The sequence below is a fragment of the Quercus suber genome, unplaced genomic scaffold (assembly GCF_002906115.3).
Source record: "Quercus suber isolate HL8 unplaced genomic scaffold, Cork oak 2.0 scaffold_195, whole genome shotgun sequence".
NCBI lineage: Eukaryota > Viridiplantae > Streptophyta > Magnoliopsida > Fagales > Fagaceae > Quercus > Quercus suber.
In genome coordinates, this window is record NW_027069653.1 from 618,930 (window position 1) to 633,183 (window position 14,254).

At 34.5% G+C, this 14,254-nt stretch overlaps 2 protein-coding genes across 2 annotated transcripts; one reads left to right on the forward strand and one right to left on the reverse strand.

The window, feature by feature from the left end:
• Positions 1–1,613: 1,613 nt before the first annotated feature.
• On the forward strand, positions 1,614–8,361 carry LOC112006687 (kinesin-like protein NACK1). Its single transcript, XM_024038989.2, has 15 exons — positions 1,614–1,880; positions 2,706–3,085; positions 3,214–3,303; positions 3,398–3,498; positions 4,057–4,173; positions 4,276–4,357; positions 4,454–4,521; positions 4,623–4,682; positions 4,775–4,899; positions 5,612–5,810; positions 5,908–6,018; positions 6,111–6,203; positions 6,308–7,261; positions 7,395–7,720; positions 7,836–8,361. Exons 2-15 carry the CDS (start codon positions 2,848–2,850, stop codon positions 8,161–8,163), a joined length of 2,892 nt encoding a protein of 963 aa, XP_023894757.1. The 5' UTR covers positions 1,614–1,880; positions 2,706–2,847; the 3' UTR covers positions 8,164–8,361.
• A 2,225-nt stretch (positions 8,362–10,586) lies between these two features.
• On the reverse strand, positions 10,587–11,255 carry LOC112006686 (non-specific lipid-transfer protein 2). The gene has a single exon (XM_024038988.2). The coding sequence runs from the start codon at positions 11,149–11,151 to the stop codon at positions 10,870–10,872; it is 282 nt and encodes a 93-aa protein (XP_023894756.1). The 5' UTR covers positions 11,152–11,255; the 3' UTR covers positions 10,587–10,869.
• Positions 11,256–14,254: the final 2,999 nt, after the last annotated feature.

A 14,254-nucleotide genomic window follows, 5' to 3' on the forward strand; every position in this document is an offset into this window, starting at 1 on the left:
AATATCATTTTACACCAAAATAAACGGTCCTAGCTTATGTTTACTTGAAACAATGATATAAGGATGATTTTTTTTTTTAAACAAAATTGTGGCGAAAGTTGTGGTCCTAGCATTACATTTTTTAAATTCCTTTTTTTTTTTTGGATTGGTTATGGTCTTCAAAACCCAAATAACAGTTGACTTAATATTCTATAAATTTGATTTTCTTTTAGGGCATAACCTTTTCTTGGTTAGATTTTTAAGTTTTTGGATCAAACTTAGACCTAAAAAAGGTTTAAGATTTGAGTAGCATAATGTTTGGAAAAGAGTTTTTCAAGTAAAAGTTTATTTCAAAGTAGTAGTTAAAAATTTTCTAAATACTAATAATTTTCCTTGTTTTTCTAAACAAGAGAGCTATTTCTAGTATATAATTTCAAGAACAATTTTATATGAAGAAATTTATAATAATAAAAAAGAGAGTAAAAAATTAACCAATATTATTACATCATCACTACTCTCTCTACCTTTTTTTTTTTTTTGGGGGGGGGGGGGGGGGGAGTGCACTCCCACAAGGCCACTACTTGTCATTGCTGCCACCATATACATTCACTATTTATTGACTATTGATGTTGGTCACACGGCACAAAGGTGTCATTACCAGCACCCATACAATTATCATTTTATCACCTCCATTAACACCATTATGGCTAATGTCATTCTACCACGGAAAATTATTGAATGCTTCGAGAGTACTATAAATAAGTACTTTCTTATCTCACATGAATTATGGGTCTCACAGTTATATGAGACGAGAGAGTATGCATTTATGGTACTTCGAAAATACCCAATAATTACCCTTCCACCACCATATCATCATAAAAAACATTACCATCAATACCATTAATACTTTTTTTTTTTTTTTTTGGATGGGCATTATCATTAATACTAAACAACTTAGTTTTGTAATTTTTAAATATACTAAATGAAAATGATGGAAATAGAAATATAAATTGATGTAATTGAAATTCACATCAGTTTAAAATTATTGGGACACGACTTAAGAGAAATTTATTGAACAAATATTTCCTAATTTGCTACCCAAAAATTATGTGCAATTTTGTGGTGCATTTCCTCAAGTTGTATTGACTAAAGTAATGAGCAATGAACGGCATAGTTAAATTTATGTTCGTAAGAGAGAAAACGATTTTTGTACCGTATTAGTCAATGTAACTAATTTAATTAGTGAACTTAAAATACATCACCTAAAGTAAGAGACAATAATATGTGTGAAACTCATACATGTTAATGTTATGGACTTGGAATGAATATGGCAGGCCTTGCAGGACGAAAAAATAAAAACAGAAAATCGTAGGGGTACCTGAGCAACATACCCTTTTACTTTTCTGTCCTTTTGTCGGAGAATTAAATTAAAAATATTAAACAATAAAAGAAAAACCGTTGGAACTTGAAAGCTGGGACCGCTTTACTCGGCGATTTAACTCCAAAAGAAAAAAAAAATAAATAAATAAATAAATCGGAGAGAGAGAGAGACAAAATTATTATTATTTAAAAAAAGAAAAACGAGAAAAAGAAGAACTAGCCGTTGGAGACCCAAATTCAAAAGGATTGGACAGAGAGAGAAAAGCAGTGTCGCAATCACACACTGATAGAAGAGACCTCAAAAAAGCTTTTTTTCATTTTCGTTTTTTGTATCTCTCTCTTCAAACCCTAGAAAACTCTCTCAATCAATAAAATCATCTTTCCACAACAAAGCTCTCTCTCTCTCTCTCTCTGACGCTCTTATCTCTCAGAAAAACCTAACTCCGCTCTTCATGTTTTGGTAAACTTGTAGATCGATTTCGGTTTGGTTTCGTCCGCCTCGAATTTTTCTCGAAGCTTCCGTGAGTGATTTTTCTATTATAGTTCTCTATTTCTATATCTATAACTAAGTTTCCTTTTATGATTCAAATCGATCTTTATTGTTATCTGTGTTTAAAAATGGAAACTTTTTTTTTTTTTTAATCTTATTAGGAAAAAAGGAAAAACTTGTTGCGATTAAATCTAACCTGAACTTGAAAATGAGTAGAAAATTTTGAGAAATTTATTAAAAAAATAATTGCATTTTTGTAATTTTCAATTTGACAGGTTAAATTGTTTGATCTGTTTGATCCAAGAAAATGTAAACATGAATTTGATAATATTGCATTGTATGTATATTAGTTTAGTTCATTTCAATTTTTTGAGAATAAAATGCGTAATAAGAATGACACTTCAAAATCCTCAGCATGTTCATGATCACTCCTTGCTTGTGTGTCCTCAATGTGATGTGAGGAAATTTTTTTTTTCTTTTTTAAATAAAAAAATCCTTTGATTTTTTTATTTGCTTTGATAAAACATCTGATTTGTTTTGCTTTTGATGTTTTAGAACTAATAAAATGGAAAATTTTCATTATTTCTGTTTAATTTTCATTTTGTTTAATTATTGTGCTGTATTTTATATACAATTGAGGATTTAGGCTAAAATTGTAAGGAAGAAATGTTAAAATTTAAAACCCAATTCCTTGTTTTGTCTGTTTCATTTTAATACACTCTTATGAGGTTTATATTGAATTTCTTTTGATGGCATCTTCATAAGTTCAGATTTGTAAATTTCACCCAAAGTTGTTAATATAATAATCCAATTTTAATTCTTTTGTCATGGACTGACCCCTGAATGATTTTCACAGATACATTTAGGATCTGGCAGCTATTGCTATTCCATCCTAGTTACTGTCACATTCAGAGAGAGTTTGATTCTTGTGGGAGAGGACTAGTTCCCATTTCTTCTTTGTGTTCTCGTAAGCTCACTTCTAGATTTTAAGTGTAAAGATGACTGTTAGAACTCCAGGAACACCTGCTTCAAAGATAGACAGGACACCAGTATCAACCCCGGGAGGGCCAAGATCTAGGGAAGAGAAGATCGTCGTAACAGTACGGTTAAGGCCTCTAAACAAAAGGGAGCAGCTGGCCAAAGACCAGGTAGCATGGGATTGCATTGATGATCATACAATTGTGTATAAGCCTCCACCTCAGGAACGTGCAGCTCAACCAGCATCGTTCTCTTTTGGTATTTGACTTTTTTTTTTTTTTTTTTTAATATCCTCTTAATAATTAATTATAATGTATATAAAAGTTTGCTTTCTTTTTGTTTATGCTTTCAAAAATCATCAGTTAACTAGGTTCTTCTTATTACAGATAAAGTTTTTGGTCCTGCTAGTATAACCGAAGCAGTATATGAGGAAGGAGTAAAAACTGTTGCCCTGTCTTCTTTGATGGGCATCAATGGTAGTACATATCCCTTTAATTCATATATCTTGACTACTTTTTTAATTTTGTTTTTTGCTGGAATTAAACAATCATTCTATATCTTGTATTGCAGCTACTATATTTGCATATGGACAAACTAGCAGCGGGAAGACATACACAATGAGAGGAATCACAGAGAAAGCTGTTAATGATATCTATAGGCATATAATGAATGTAAGCTTTAGGGTAACCTAATATTATTGTTCCTTGGATTTTTCTTGAATTCTATTCCGTGGCAGAGCATGGAACTTATTTTAGTGGGGCTGAGGCCCCGAACTAGATAATTTTATAATTTGACATGAGGCCAATATATACTCGAAAATTTATGATGATATTATGATTAAGGTATAATTTTTTACATCTAATAAAAATTACAGCATAATTGAAGAATATCTTAACGAAATTCATGACACAAAAAGATAAGATGTCTACAAAATAGAGTAGATAGTGTTTATTGAGAGACAAAAAGATAAGATACTTACAAAGTATTTCAAGTCATGCCTAGTATTGGCTGAGGCAAAAAGAAAGAATAACAAAATCAAGTATTCCCTCAAAAAGTTGAGCTTGGAGTTTTTCACTTTATCAAAATCTTCAATATTGATTTGTATAACTAGCTTCCCACTTGAACTTTCTATGTTGCAAAGTTCTTTATTTGTATGAGTACTTACTCCGGTTGATGAAGTCAGCAGCACATATCCCAACTAATTTTATGCTCATTTGGCATGATTGCAGACACCGGAGAGAGATTTTACAATAAAAATTTCTGGACTTGAAATATATAATGAGAATGTAAGAGACCTGTTAAATTCAGAATCTGGTCGCAATCTGAAGTTGTTGGATGATCCAGAGGTATTATATCTGTAAATGTTTTTCTGTTTTTAGGAACTTGCTTTGACTTTTGACTGATATTTTCCACCATCATCTGGAATTTCTGTCATTCTCTCCATGCAGAAAGGTACTGTGGTTGAGAAGTTGGTAGAGGAAACAGCAAATGATGATCAACATTTGAGACAATTGATCAGTATTTGTGAAGGTATAAAATTGTATCTCCTTATGCTTGAGTTAGCTTAGCTTCCTTATTATTTTTTTATGTCTTGGTGGGAACTTACCATTTTCTTTGGTTTTGTAGCTCAAAGGCAAGTTGGTGAAACTGCCCTTAATGATAACAGCTCACGGTCACATCAGATAATACGGCTGGTAACTTTCATGGATCATTTCTCTTGGTATTATTATCATTTAGATGAAGATTTTTCTTCTGACAAGTAACATATTATAAATACTTCTGTTTCTCCACACAGACAATTGAAAGTACTCTCCGTGAAAATTCAGATTGTGTGAGGTCTTTTGTTGCAAGCTTGGTAAATATAAAGCATTCTTTCCTTTACCTGCTAATTTAAACTGCATCAATGCTTACTTTCATAGAGTAATTATTAATATCTATGATCTGCAGAATTTTGTAGATCTAGCTGGAAGCGAAAGAGCTTCACAGACACATGCAGATGGTGCTAGGCTCAGGGAAGGGTGCCATATTAATCTTAGCTTGATGACACTCACAACAGTAATCAGAAAACTGAGGTCAGAATCTACTATAACATGCTTTTCTGTATGGATACAGTATAGGCATCTAAGCCTGCTTTCATCTTGAACCTTGTAGTATTTTATTCATTGTGCAATTTTAAAAGTTGCATTGGGCTCTAGAAAAGAAGCACACATCTTCCTAACATGTAAACTGTCAAAAATGAAATAGGAAAATCACTGGACCTAAATGTGGCCTAAGTTTAGATGAATTTATGTAAAATTCATACTTTGTGATGAACTAATGTCTTGAAAGCCTCATTGACAGAAGATAGGATCAGGTGAACATGCTTATTATTGTAAAGAAACACGCATCCTCCCACCAGTGCATGTGTCCTGTGTTTAGGTGACTTGTACAAAATTTCTACGTTGTACTAATCGATCACTAGAAAAGTTTCTCTCTTTGCAGCAACCTGCATATGATCAAGTGTTTCTGAATGGTTTCCTGGACTTCCACTGAAATTGTTAACCCCTTTGTAGTTAAATGAATAGGGTGGACAGAATAGTCCATCATGGTCGATTTGTGGTGTTTTACATAGCTATGGTACAAAATCGATAATACTTATTATAGGTAGTGGAACTTATTAGCAGTTTGCGAATACTGTGAGGAGCATTTTAAAGCTTAGTACAATATTTTCCATGATGCTTGGGGCAAGATGTACACATCCATCTAAATAGCCTATTGTTGATCCCCTGAATCATTTATGTGCAGTGTCGGCAAAAGAAGTGGTCATATACCCTACAGAGACTCTAAGCTTACTCGGATATTGCAGCATTCACTTGGTGGGAATGCACGCACCGCCATCATATGTACTTTGAGCCCCGCAATGAGCCATGTTGAACAATCTCGAAACACTCTATACTTTGCTACCCGGGCAAAAGAAGTAACGAATAATGCCCAAGTAAACATGGTACTGTTGCGTTGTCCCCCTTGGTTAATTTCATTTTCTACTGATTTCAAAAGAAACACAAATACTGATTTTTTTTTCTCCTTTAAACACTCTTCAGGTTGTTTCAGACAAGCAGCTAGTAAAACATTTGCAGAAGGAAGTAGCAAGGCTGGAAGCAGAACTGCGCACTCCTGATCCAAAGAAGGAAAAAGATTTCAAAATTCAGCAGGTAAGGTTGCTATACATCTCAGGGTTGACTTTGGAGTTAGTGGAGTGGAGTTGAATCCATGATGGTTATTTCTTGTATTTGATCATGTCTAGATGGAGAAGGAAATGGAAGAATTGAGACGCCAAAGAGATCTTGCACAATCTCAGGTGGATGAATTACGCAAAAAACTTCAGGAGGACCAGCAGGTCTCTCTCTCTCTCCGACACATACCCGTGATTAATTTCAACTTCTCACAAAAATTAAAATTAAAAATTTCATTTCAATTTACTCTTTCATTTCTATTGTTCAGGGTTCAAATCCAATTGAATCTCCCCGTCCATCAGTGAAGAAATGTCTCTCCTATACTGGTGCACTATCTCCAAAGCTTGAAGGCAAGGAGCTAGGCCGTGGTGATAAAGTGAGAAGTACAATGTTAAGGCAGTCTATGAGGCAATCATCAACAGCTCCGTTCACACTTATGCATGAAATTCGAAAACTAGAACACCTCCAGGAGCAGCTTGGAGAAGAAGCAAATCGAGCTCTTGAAGTACTACAAAAGGAGGTGGCTTGTCATAGATTGGGTAACCAGGATGCAGCTGAAACAATTGCTAAGCTACAAGCAGAAATAAGAGACATGCGCTCTGTGCGTTCAGTACCAAGAGAAGTTGAAGTTGGAAATGTAGTTGCTCCTAATAAGAGTGTCAGTGCTAATTTGAAGGAAGAGATTACAAGACTTCATTCACAGGGTAGCACCATCGCCAACCTTGAGGAGCAGCTTGAAAATGTTCAGAAGTCTATAGACAAATTGGTAATGTCTCTTCCAAGCAATTTTCACCAGTATAACAGTGAATCATCCTCCAAGACTAAGAAGGAACTAAAAAAGAAGTTACTTCCTTTGGCTTCAAGTAATGCAGCCAACCAGCTAAATTTTATAAGATCTCCTTGCTCACCTCTATCAGCTTCTCGGCAAGTTTTGGAATCTGATATTGAAAATATAGCTCCAGAGAACGATGATACTGTGTCCAGTGAGACTCATCCAGAGTCTGAAAAGGAAACACCAACAAAGAATGAAGAAGGTGGGGATGTCTCATCTAAGGAAAACACTTCAGGCTACCGGCGTTCTAGTTCAGTTAACATGAAGAAAATGCAGAAGATGTTCCAAAATGCAGCAGAAGAGAATGTAAGAAGCATAAGAGCATATGTTACAGAACTGAAAGAACGTGTGGCCAAACTTCAATACCAAAAACAACTACTTGTTTGCCAGGTATAATATCTTGTCTTTCTGTTATTAATTTCTTCCCATCTTGACTACTAGTTTGGGAAGTTCACTTGTTTCACTTTGATACACTTCGTCTTTCTATCGTTTTAATTTTTGCATTTTTTTATATTGCCTCTAGGTGCTGGAGCTGGAAGCAAATGAAGAAGCTGGGTACAATTTGGAGGATGAGGAATACACATGTGAGCCAGATGAGCCACAGGTTTCATGGCAAGTAACTTTTAGAGATCAAAGGCAGAAGATCATTGAGTTATGGGATATGTGCTACGTCTCCATCATCCATAGGACCCAGTTTTATTTGTTATTCAAGGGGGACCCAGCTGATCAAATATACATGGAGGTGGAGCTTAGGCGCTTGACTTGGTTACAGCAGCATCTAGCAGAACTTGGGAATGCAAGCCCAGCTCCTCAAATAGGGGAGGAGCCCACAATCTCTTTGTCATCAAGGTCTTTTTCTTCTCTCTCTCTTCCAGACAGCTTACTGGAATAAAAATTAGTTTTCATTTTTAGTTTTACAAGATGACTGAAAATTTGAATTTTCATATCTTGTTCTAATGTGCAGTATCAAAGCATTGAAGCGTGAAAGGGAATTTCTTGCAAGGAGGTTAACCTCACTTTTGACTGTGGAAGAGAGAGATGAATTGTACATTAAATGGGATGTCCCACTTGAAGGGAAGCATAGGAAGATGCAACTAGTAAACAAGCTGTGGACAGATCCCCATGATGCTAAGCATATACAGGAGAGTGCTAAAATTGTGGCAAAGCTTGTAGGGTTCAGAGAAGGTGGCAACATGTCAAGGGAAATGTTCGAGCTTAATTTTGCGCTTCCATCTGATAAGAGGCAGTGGCTTGTGGGCTGGAATCAAATTTCAAATCTTATTCATTTGTGAAAAAATTACATTTTGTTTGTAAGTAACTTTCCATTCTTATCTTTTTGTACATGCAATTGAATTTTGGAGCTTTCCTCCAAAATGTCTTAGTTATTTCTTAACGTGTGACTGATTGATCGCACTCTGCTTGATGATGGCTCGAGATATTAATTTTTGTAATATTCATATTTGAATAAAAGAATCAATTCATTTGGCTTCCATCTGATTTGAACTTTTGGATATTAATAAGGTCCGCTGTTGGGAAAGGAAATGCCATTATCTTAATTCCTCTTGTACAAGTAATGTGGGGTGGAAGCCGCAAGAAGCATGTCTACTTCAAGAGCCTATTTAATAATACCTTATCATAATAGGAACCTAATTTGACCTAAAAACCGCATATGCAAAATCTACTATCTTGATCTCAAATTGTGCATGAGAAACATAAGAAGCATTTTTTAATGAGTAATGCTATAGACACAAACTATTTTACAATATTTTTACAAAATGTTAATGTGACCATCTTTTTATTAGTTTTCATTTAGGCCCACTATTAATATTATCTTTTCATTTACGGATAATTACTCACCACATTAGCAGTTTGTAAATTTTTTTGTAAAATAGTTTATATCTCTAGCATTATTCCTTTTTAATTTCTCTTTTTGCTGATGTTATGCAGTTTAACCATTTTTCATGGAATGTCAACTCCAAGAATTACTGTTTCCAACATGTACATAAATACGTTTGACTCCCATTACCTTTATACATGCAGTATTGACTTATGGGGTTCTCAAAAAAGTTTTCTACTATCTTTTGTTGAGGATATACTAGCTTTGATATCAAAACTAACATAACAAAATCAACTAGAACAGAAAAATAAAATAAACCTTAGAATAGGGTTCCTGGGAATCAGTTTCAAGCAGAGTATGATGGGCTAGATTTAGCACCAGGCCATTGGAAAATTCTAACTGAAAATTTATTAATATAATTCTTATATAGATTACTGGGATTAAACCCTAATCCTAATGGAATTGAGTCAAGCTTAATTGTTGAATTACAAAAATAACTTGACTCTAGGAAATTATATAACAACTAATAACCAAATTAGCTAACAAGACCTAGAATAAAATCCAAAGGACCAATAGTTAAAGTAGAATTTAACTTGTAAAATTAAATTTATCTAAATTAAAATAAGATTGTCCGGATATTGCCCCTGTATTATCCGACAATTGGTTTTGGCTATTAGAGGCGAGTCCATAGGGCTTTTCCTTAGAAGATTTTCTAATATATATGTATAAAAGAATTTGTCTTGTGCTCCTTGAATATGTGTAATTTTTCTTGTTTTGGAAGCTTGAGCAAATGCTGATGTCAATTATAAGTAATGAAGTTAAAACATCTCTTTGGAAGGAAAAATCTGGGATTCATTTGTGCTCTGCAAGCTTATTTCCTTTCTATATTTGCTTTGTTGCTTCATAACACATTCCACTGGTTTGGTTCCATTCATTCTAGATTTCAGAGTATAGATTCAATATTAGAAATATTAGGTATCTTTCATTTTGGTAGAGTTGCCGAACAGGTGTTTTGTAGTCATGTTTGACTGGTTAGTTTTTATATACTACCTATTTTGAGAAGGAAAAAATGAATACTTGAAAGAGATGTTTTAGATAGCTATTAGATTGATCATATCACCAGCAGATTTAACACCTATCTTCTAATGTTTGTTATTACCCAGTAAATTTATTGTTTCTTTTGTGCTATAGAAACCAAAAGTGCATGAAAAACTCCTATGGAAACCATTCCTCTAAATTGACTTAAGACAATCTTCAACTTCTGAGCTTAAATTCCATTAGCACATTGGCCTAAATTTTAGCAGTCATTCTCATTTGTTGTTAGTGTAAGAGAAATTGATGACAATGTTAATTCACTGTACTATGCTGGCTAATAATTATGTTGGCCAATTCAATCGAGCTATGCAGATGTGCTGGAATTGAGACTCTGCACATAGGATTACAATACATATATATATATATATATATCTCACAAAAAAGAGGTACTTTTCTATAGCATCAACTTCCAAATAATCAACATCAGGTGGTGACATAAAGCCATATTGTGAAATAAAATCCCCTGTTGTGGTCCTTGTAGCCTACTAGATTCAACTTCCATGAAACCTCATCTATCCTCGATAATCTAAGTTATGATTGGAAATTTTGCTTATGTGCTCCATTAAATTTAGGAAGATATTACAATACAGTTGGTCTTCTAACCCGAACAAATTGCAAAATTGTGTTTCCAGTTTTATTTATTTATTTTTTTCATATGCATATAAATGTGACTTTAATCCATATTCCTCGCCTTCTTCCATAATAAAAAATAGTAAAATACTGTGTAGCAGGCTCCATGTGTGTGTGTGTGTGTGAGAGAGAGAGAGAGAGAGAGGGAGAGAGTAAAAGCTCAAGTTCAACATTGATTTTGATAATGCATTAGTGGCCTTGCAACAGCTAGTATATGACAAACCACTCAACAGACTAAATGTGAGAACATGTGCACATGACCCCAACATTATTTCCATCACAACTAGTGCTACTAACAACATATTACGATATACGATAGACCACACCAACTTTAACATAAATTAACTCTCTGATCTCCACCCTTGACAATTATGCATCAAAGCAGCATGATGCATATAGGATAGAGAAATAGTCCCACCATGAATGTTTTAGTCATCTAGCACTTGGGAAAGGGAGTTCCACAAGTGTTTGCAACTTTCCTGGCATTGGGGGAGTTGACAAACTTTTTGAGGTTGGGGTTCTTGAGGTACTGGCAGAGGCAGGGTTTCTGTTCCTTGATCTTACTGCAGCACAGTGTAGATGGTGGACTAGCAGATGTGATTGCACTCACACAAGGGCTCAGCTGTGTTGGATTGCATGTTACTGCCATTATTACTTGTGTTTTAGCTAGGAGCAGCACCAGCAGAGTGCACACTACTGCAATGTATGATGCCTTCATTTTCCACTCACTTGAGGATATCAAAAGATTTGTGTCTGGGCGTGTGTGTGTGTGTGTGAGAGAGAGAGAGAGAGAGGGAGATGGTGGGGTGTGTGTGGTGCATTTGGCTGGGGTTCCCTCTTGATTTATAGAGCAGAGATTGGTAAAAAAAGAAACACGAAAAGGCAAGATTAACCTCTGATTTGGATTAGTTACCAAAGAAATTTTTTATATTTACATATTTTTTCCTAAAAGATGGAGTCTTTGTGTTGGGGCCAATTACTTTAAAGTAGGTCCAATACTGAAAGAAGGAAATTGATTCAGTCCAAAAATCTAGCAGTAAAAAACTGTCTGATCCAATGATTTTAGTCGATTTTATTCAATTTCTTTTACTGGGCCGATCTTCACTGGCTTTTTCCACCTCGGTTTAAGTAAGTTTAGGGAAAATTGGTAAGTACATGAGTAGGGTGAACTGGCTTCCACAGAAAGCATAAAAAAAATATTCTTAGAACAGTTAAACAAAATTAGGATGAATGTAATACCTACACAGTAAGAGAAGTTTTCACCTTTTCTCCTCTACGAAACCATACAGCTCTTTGTAACTAAGCAAGCTCTCTCGATTAAAGTTTGATGCTCCCTAATGAATTCATCTTCATATTTTATTGTAACGATTATAATAAAAAATAAAAAATCTTAAGAATATGATAGTGAACTCAAAAAAGTTAGTTATTTTTATTTTTATTTTTATTTAGTATAATTTAACTTCCTTTTTATAATGCCAAACTGAACTGAATGTAAATACCTTGAGAGAGAGAGAGAGAGAGAAGAAATTGTTCAAAAGAATCACAACATTTCAAAGTGAATGATGCGAAGAACACATAAGTCAAGTTGGAACATTTCTTTCGTGAAAGACCTTTGAAATGTTTGATGATCCAAAGTCAAAGTCATCTTTCGGTGGAGGTCAAGTACACAATCCATCTATCAATTTTGACTGTTCACATGGGTATTGCAAGAAGCCTGTTTCCTTGCGGAAACTCATCTCACATATCTCAAAATTTTATCTTGATTCACTCCTCTAGTATGAAAATTTTTATTCGTCTTTGAAAAATGCCACCAAATTGTTCTGTGGCCAATCAATTACATTTTTTTGGAAGAATAACATTTTCTTAAAGTACCATGATCGTTTCACATAACAAACTTCCACACTCCGTAACACCATGGGTAAAATGTGGACATTCTTCTAAGACCATGTACACGCCATGTGTGTACGGAGTGGAGCGTGAATGTTATTGGTATGAAATAATAATTAAAGGCAGGCCATAATCGACAATGATTAGCATGACATTGCCGCATCGACCATACAATGTACTTCACATTGTTTAGTAAATCTAGCAAATTCAGACATGAAAAAGCAATACCCTTTTGCTCATAATATCGTTATAGGCATGGAACCTGTTCCCTGCCATGCTTATCATAAGTACCAGAGGACTACACCTCTCCCCACTTATTATGGAACAATTTTTTTTGTAATTGCTATGCAGAAGCATGAAAGTGTTAATAGTGCCCCACCACCCCCTTCACACCACAGTGGTTCCTTTCGGTGATGCTGATGTGAGTTATAGCTGCACTGCTAGTTCTTATTGTGGAGCCACATGTTCTCATCATTAGTTTGACCTGCACCAATAGCTTTGTCTAATGATGATTATAATCACTAATCATCATGAACCTTGTTATCAGTAATGCTATTACAATTGTACTGTTTAAAATGAGATCTGCCTACTTGTGGAATAATAAGAAGATAAGGGACAAGACTTGTGCGGCATGTGTTATACTGCACATGTATCTGGGTTTTGCTTAAATTTAAAAAAGAAAAAAAAGAAAAAAAGAAAAAAAAGATATTGATACTTTGCTTCAGAAAGTTTTCATAGATTTACATTTTCATCCCACAAAATAGGAATGTGAACTTAGAGCTAAGAGCTAATGATTATTCAATTTACCGATATATTATACCCTCTTTTGTATTTCTTTTTTGTTGGAATTATGATTACGTGAAAACATAATGATATTATGAGGCGCAATGAGGTGCATGCCAAAAACTTTGCTTATCTCATTTGCAAGTTTAGGTTTTGATGGAGAAACGTGTATGGCATTATTATCAGTCTAGGTATGGCTACAATAGATTAGTGTGTCACGTTTAGGTTTGGAATTAGTCATGATTATAGTCACTCCTTTGATATCTATTGTGTGTACGTTTTATATTTTACTTAATACTATATGTTTACAATTCTAGTTCTAATAAATTATAAAAAGCCTTTTGGCTGAGAGCTAAATAAAAGCGACCTTGTATTGATTTTCTGGTCAAGCAATGGGCCAAAAGAACCAAACTTTATGAAGGTTAAGATAGCCTTTTTAACCCATGCTATACCATAGGTACATACATACGTGTATGTTTGATTTTTCTTCCTTAATGCCAAATCAATGGATTTAGGTGATCATATACAGAAATAACTTGTGCATGCCTATCAAAAGTGGAAATCAATTAGATCCACGGCACTTTAAATCTTCATTCTAAGGAAAAAAATGTAAGAAAGTATTAAATTTTAGTCCAAAGAGGACTAACCAATGTATGGACAAGTTCTACTTTGTTAGCATTTGCTCTTTAGTCTTTAGCCTTAGTAGGCGCCCATTAGTTGAGCTTTCATAAAGAGGACTATCCAATGTATGGACAAGCTCTACTTTGTTAGCATTTACTCTTTAGTCTTTAGCCTTAGTAGGCGCCCATTCGTTGAGCTTTCATTGTAGCAGAGATTTGCAACTATTATCTCTGCTTTCTCGTGAAGCAAAAAGGATTTCATTGTGCAGCTGGAACACAAAGTGACTTCTTTCTAATCATTAAAGACAAATCTCAATCTCCTTTTCTGCACAAAATACATACTAACTTGTTGGATTCATCTAGTTTGTTCATGTATGTGGACCATATGTAATTCGCAATGAAGCTAGTTTACCTTTAAAATTACATCAGAAGTGTTTGATTTTATTACACGTATGTGATTTTATTGTAGCTTTTGAATAATGTACACTGCAAGTACCCGGGGTTACTAGTGTACACTGAAAAAGTGAAAAC

Bases quoted from the DNA above. Each gene is read 5' to 3' on its own strand.
- LOC112006687 (XM_024038989.2), top strand. From the start codon at position 2,848: ATGACTGTTAGAACTCCAGGAACACCTGCTTCAAAGATAGACAGGACA. The intron at 6,204-6,307 runs GTCTCTCTCTCT...TCTATTGTTCAG, and splicing joins AACTTCAGGAGGACCAGCAG to GGTTCAAATCCAATTGAATC. The intron at 7,262-7,394 runs GTATAATATCTT...TATTGCCTCTAG, and splicing joins AACAACTACTTGTTTGCCAG to GTGCTGGAGCTGGAAGCAAA.
- LOC112006686 (XM_024038988.2), bottom strand. From the start codon at position 11,151: ATGAAGGCATCATACATTGCAGTAGTGTGCACTCTGCTGGTGCTGCTC.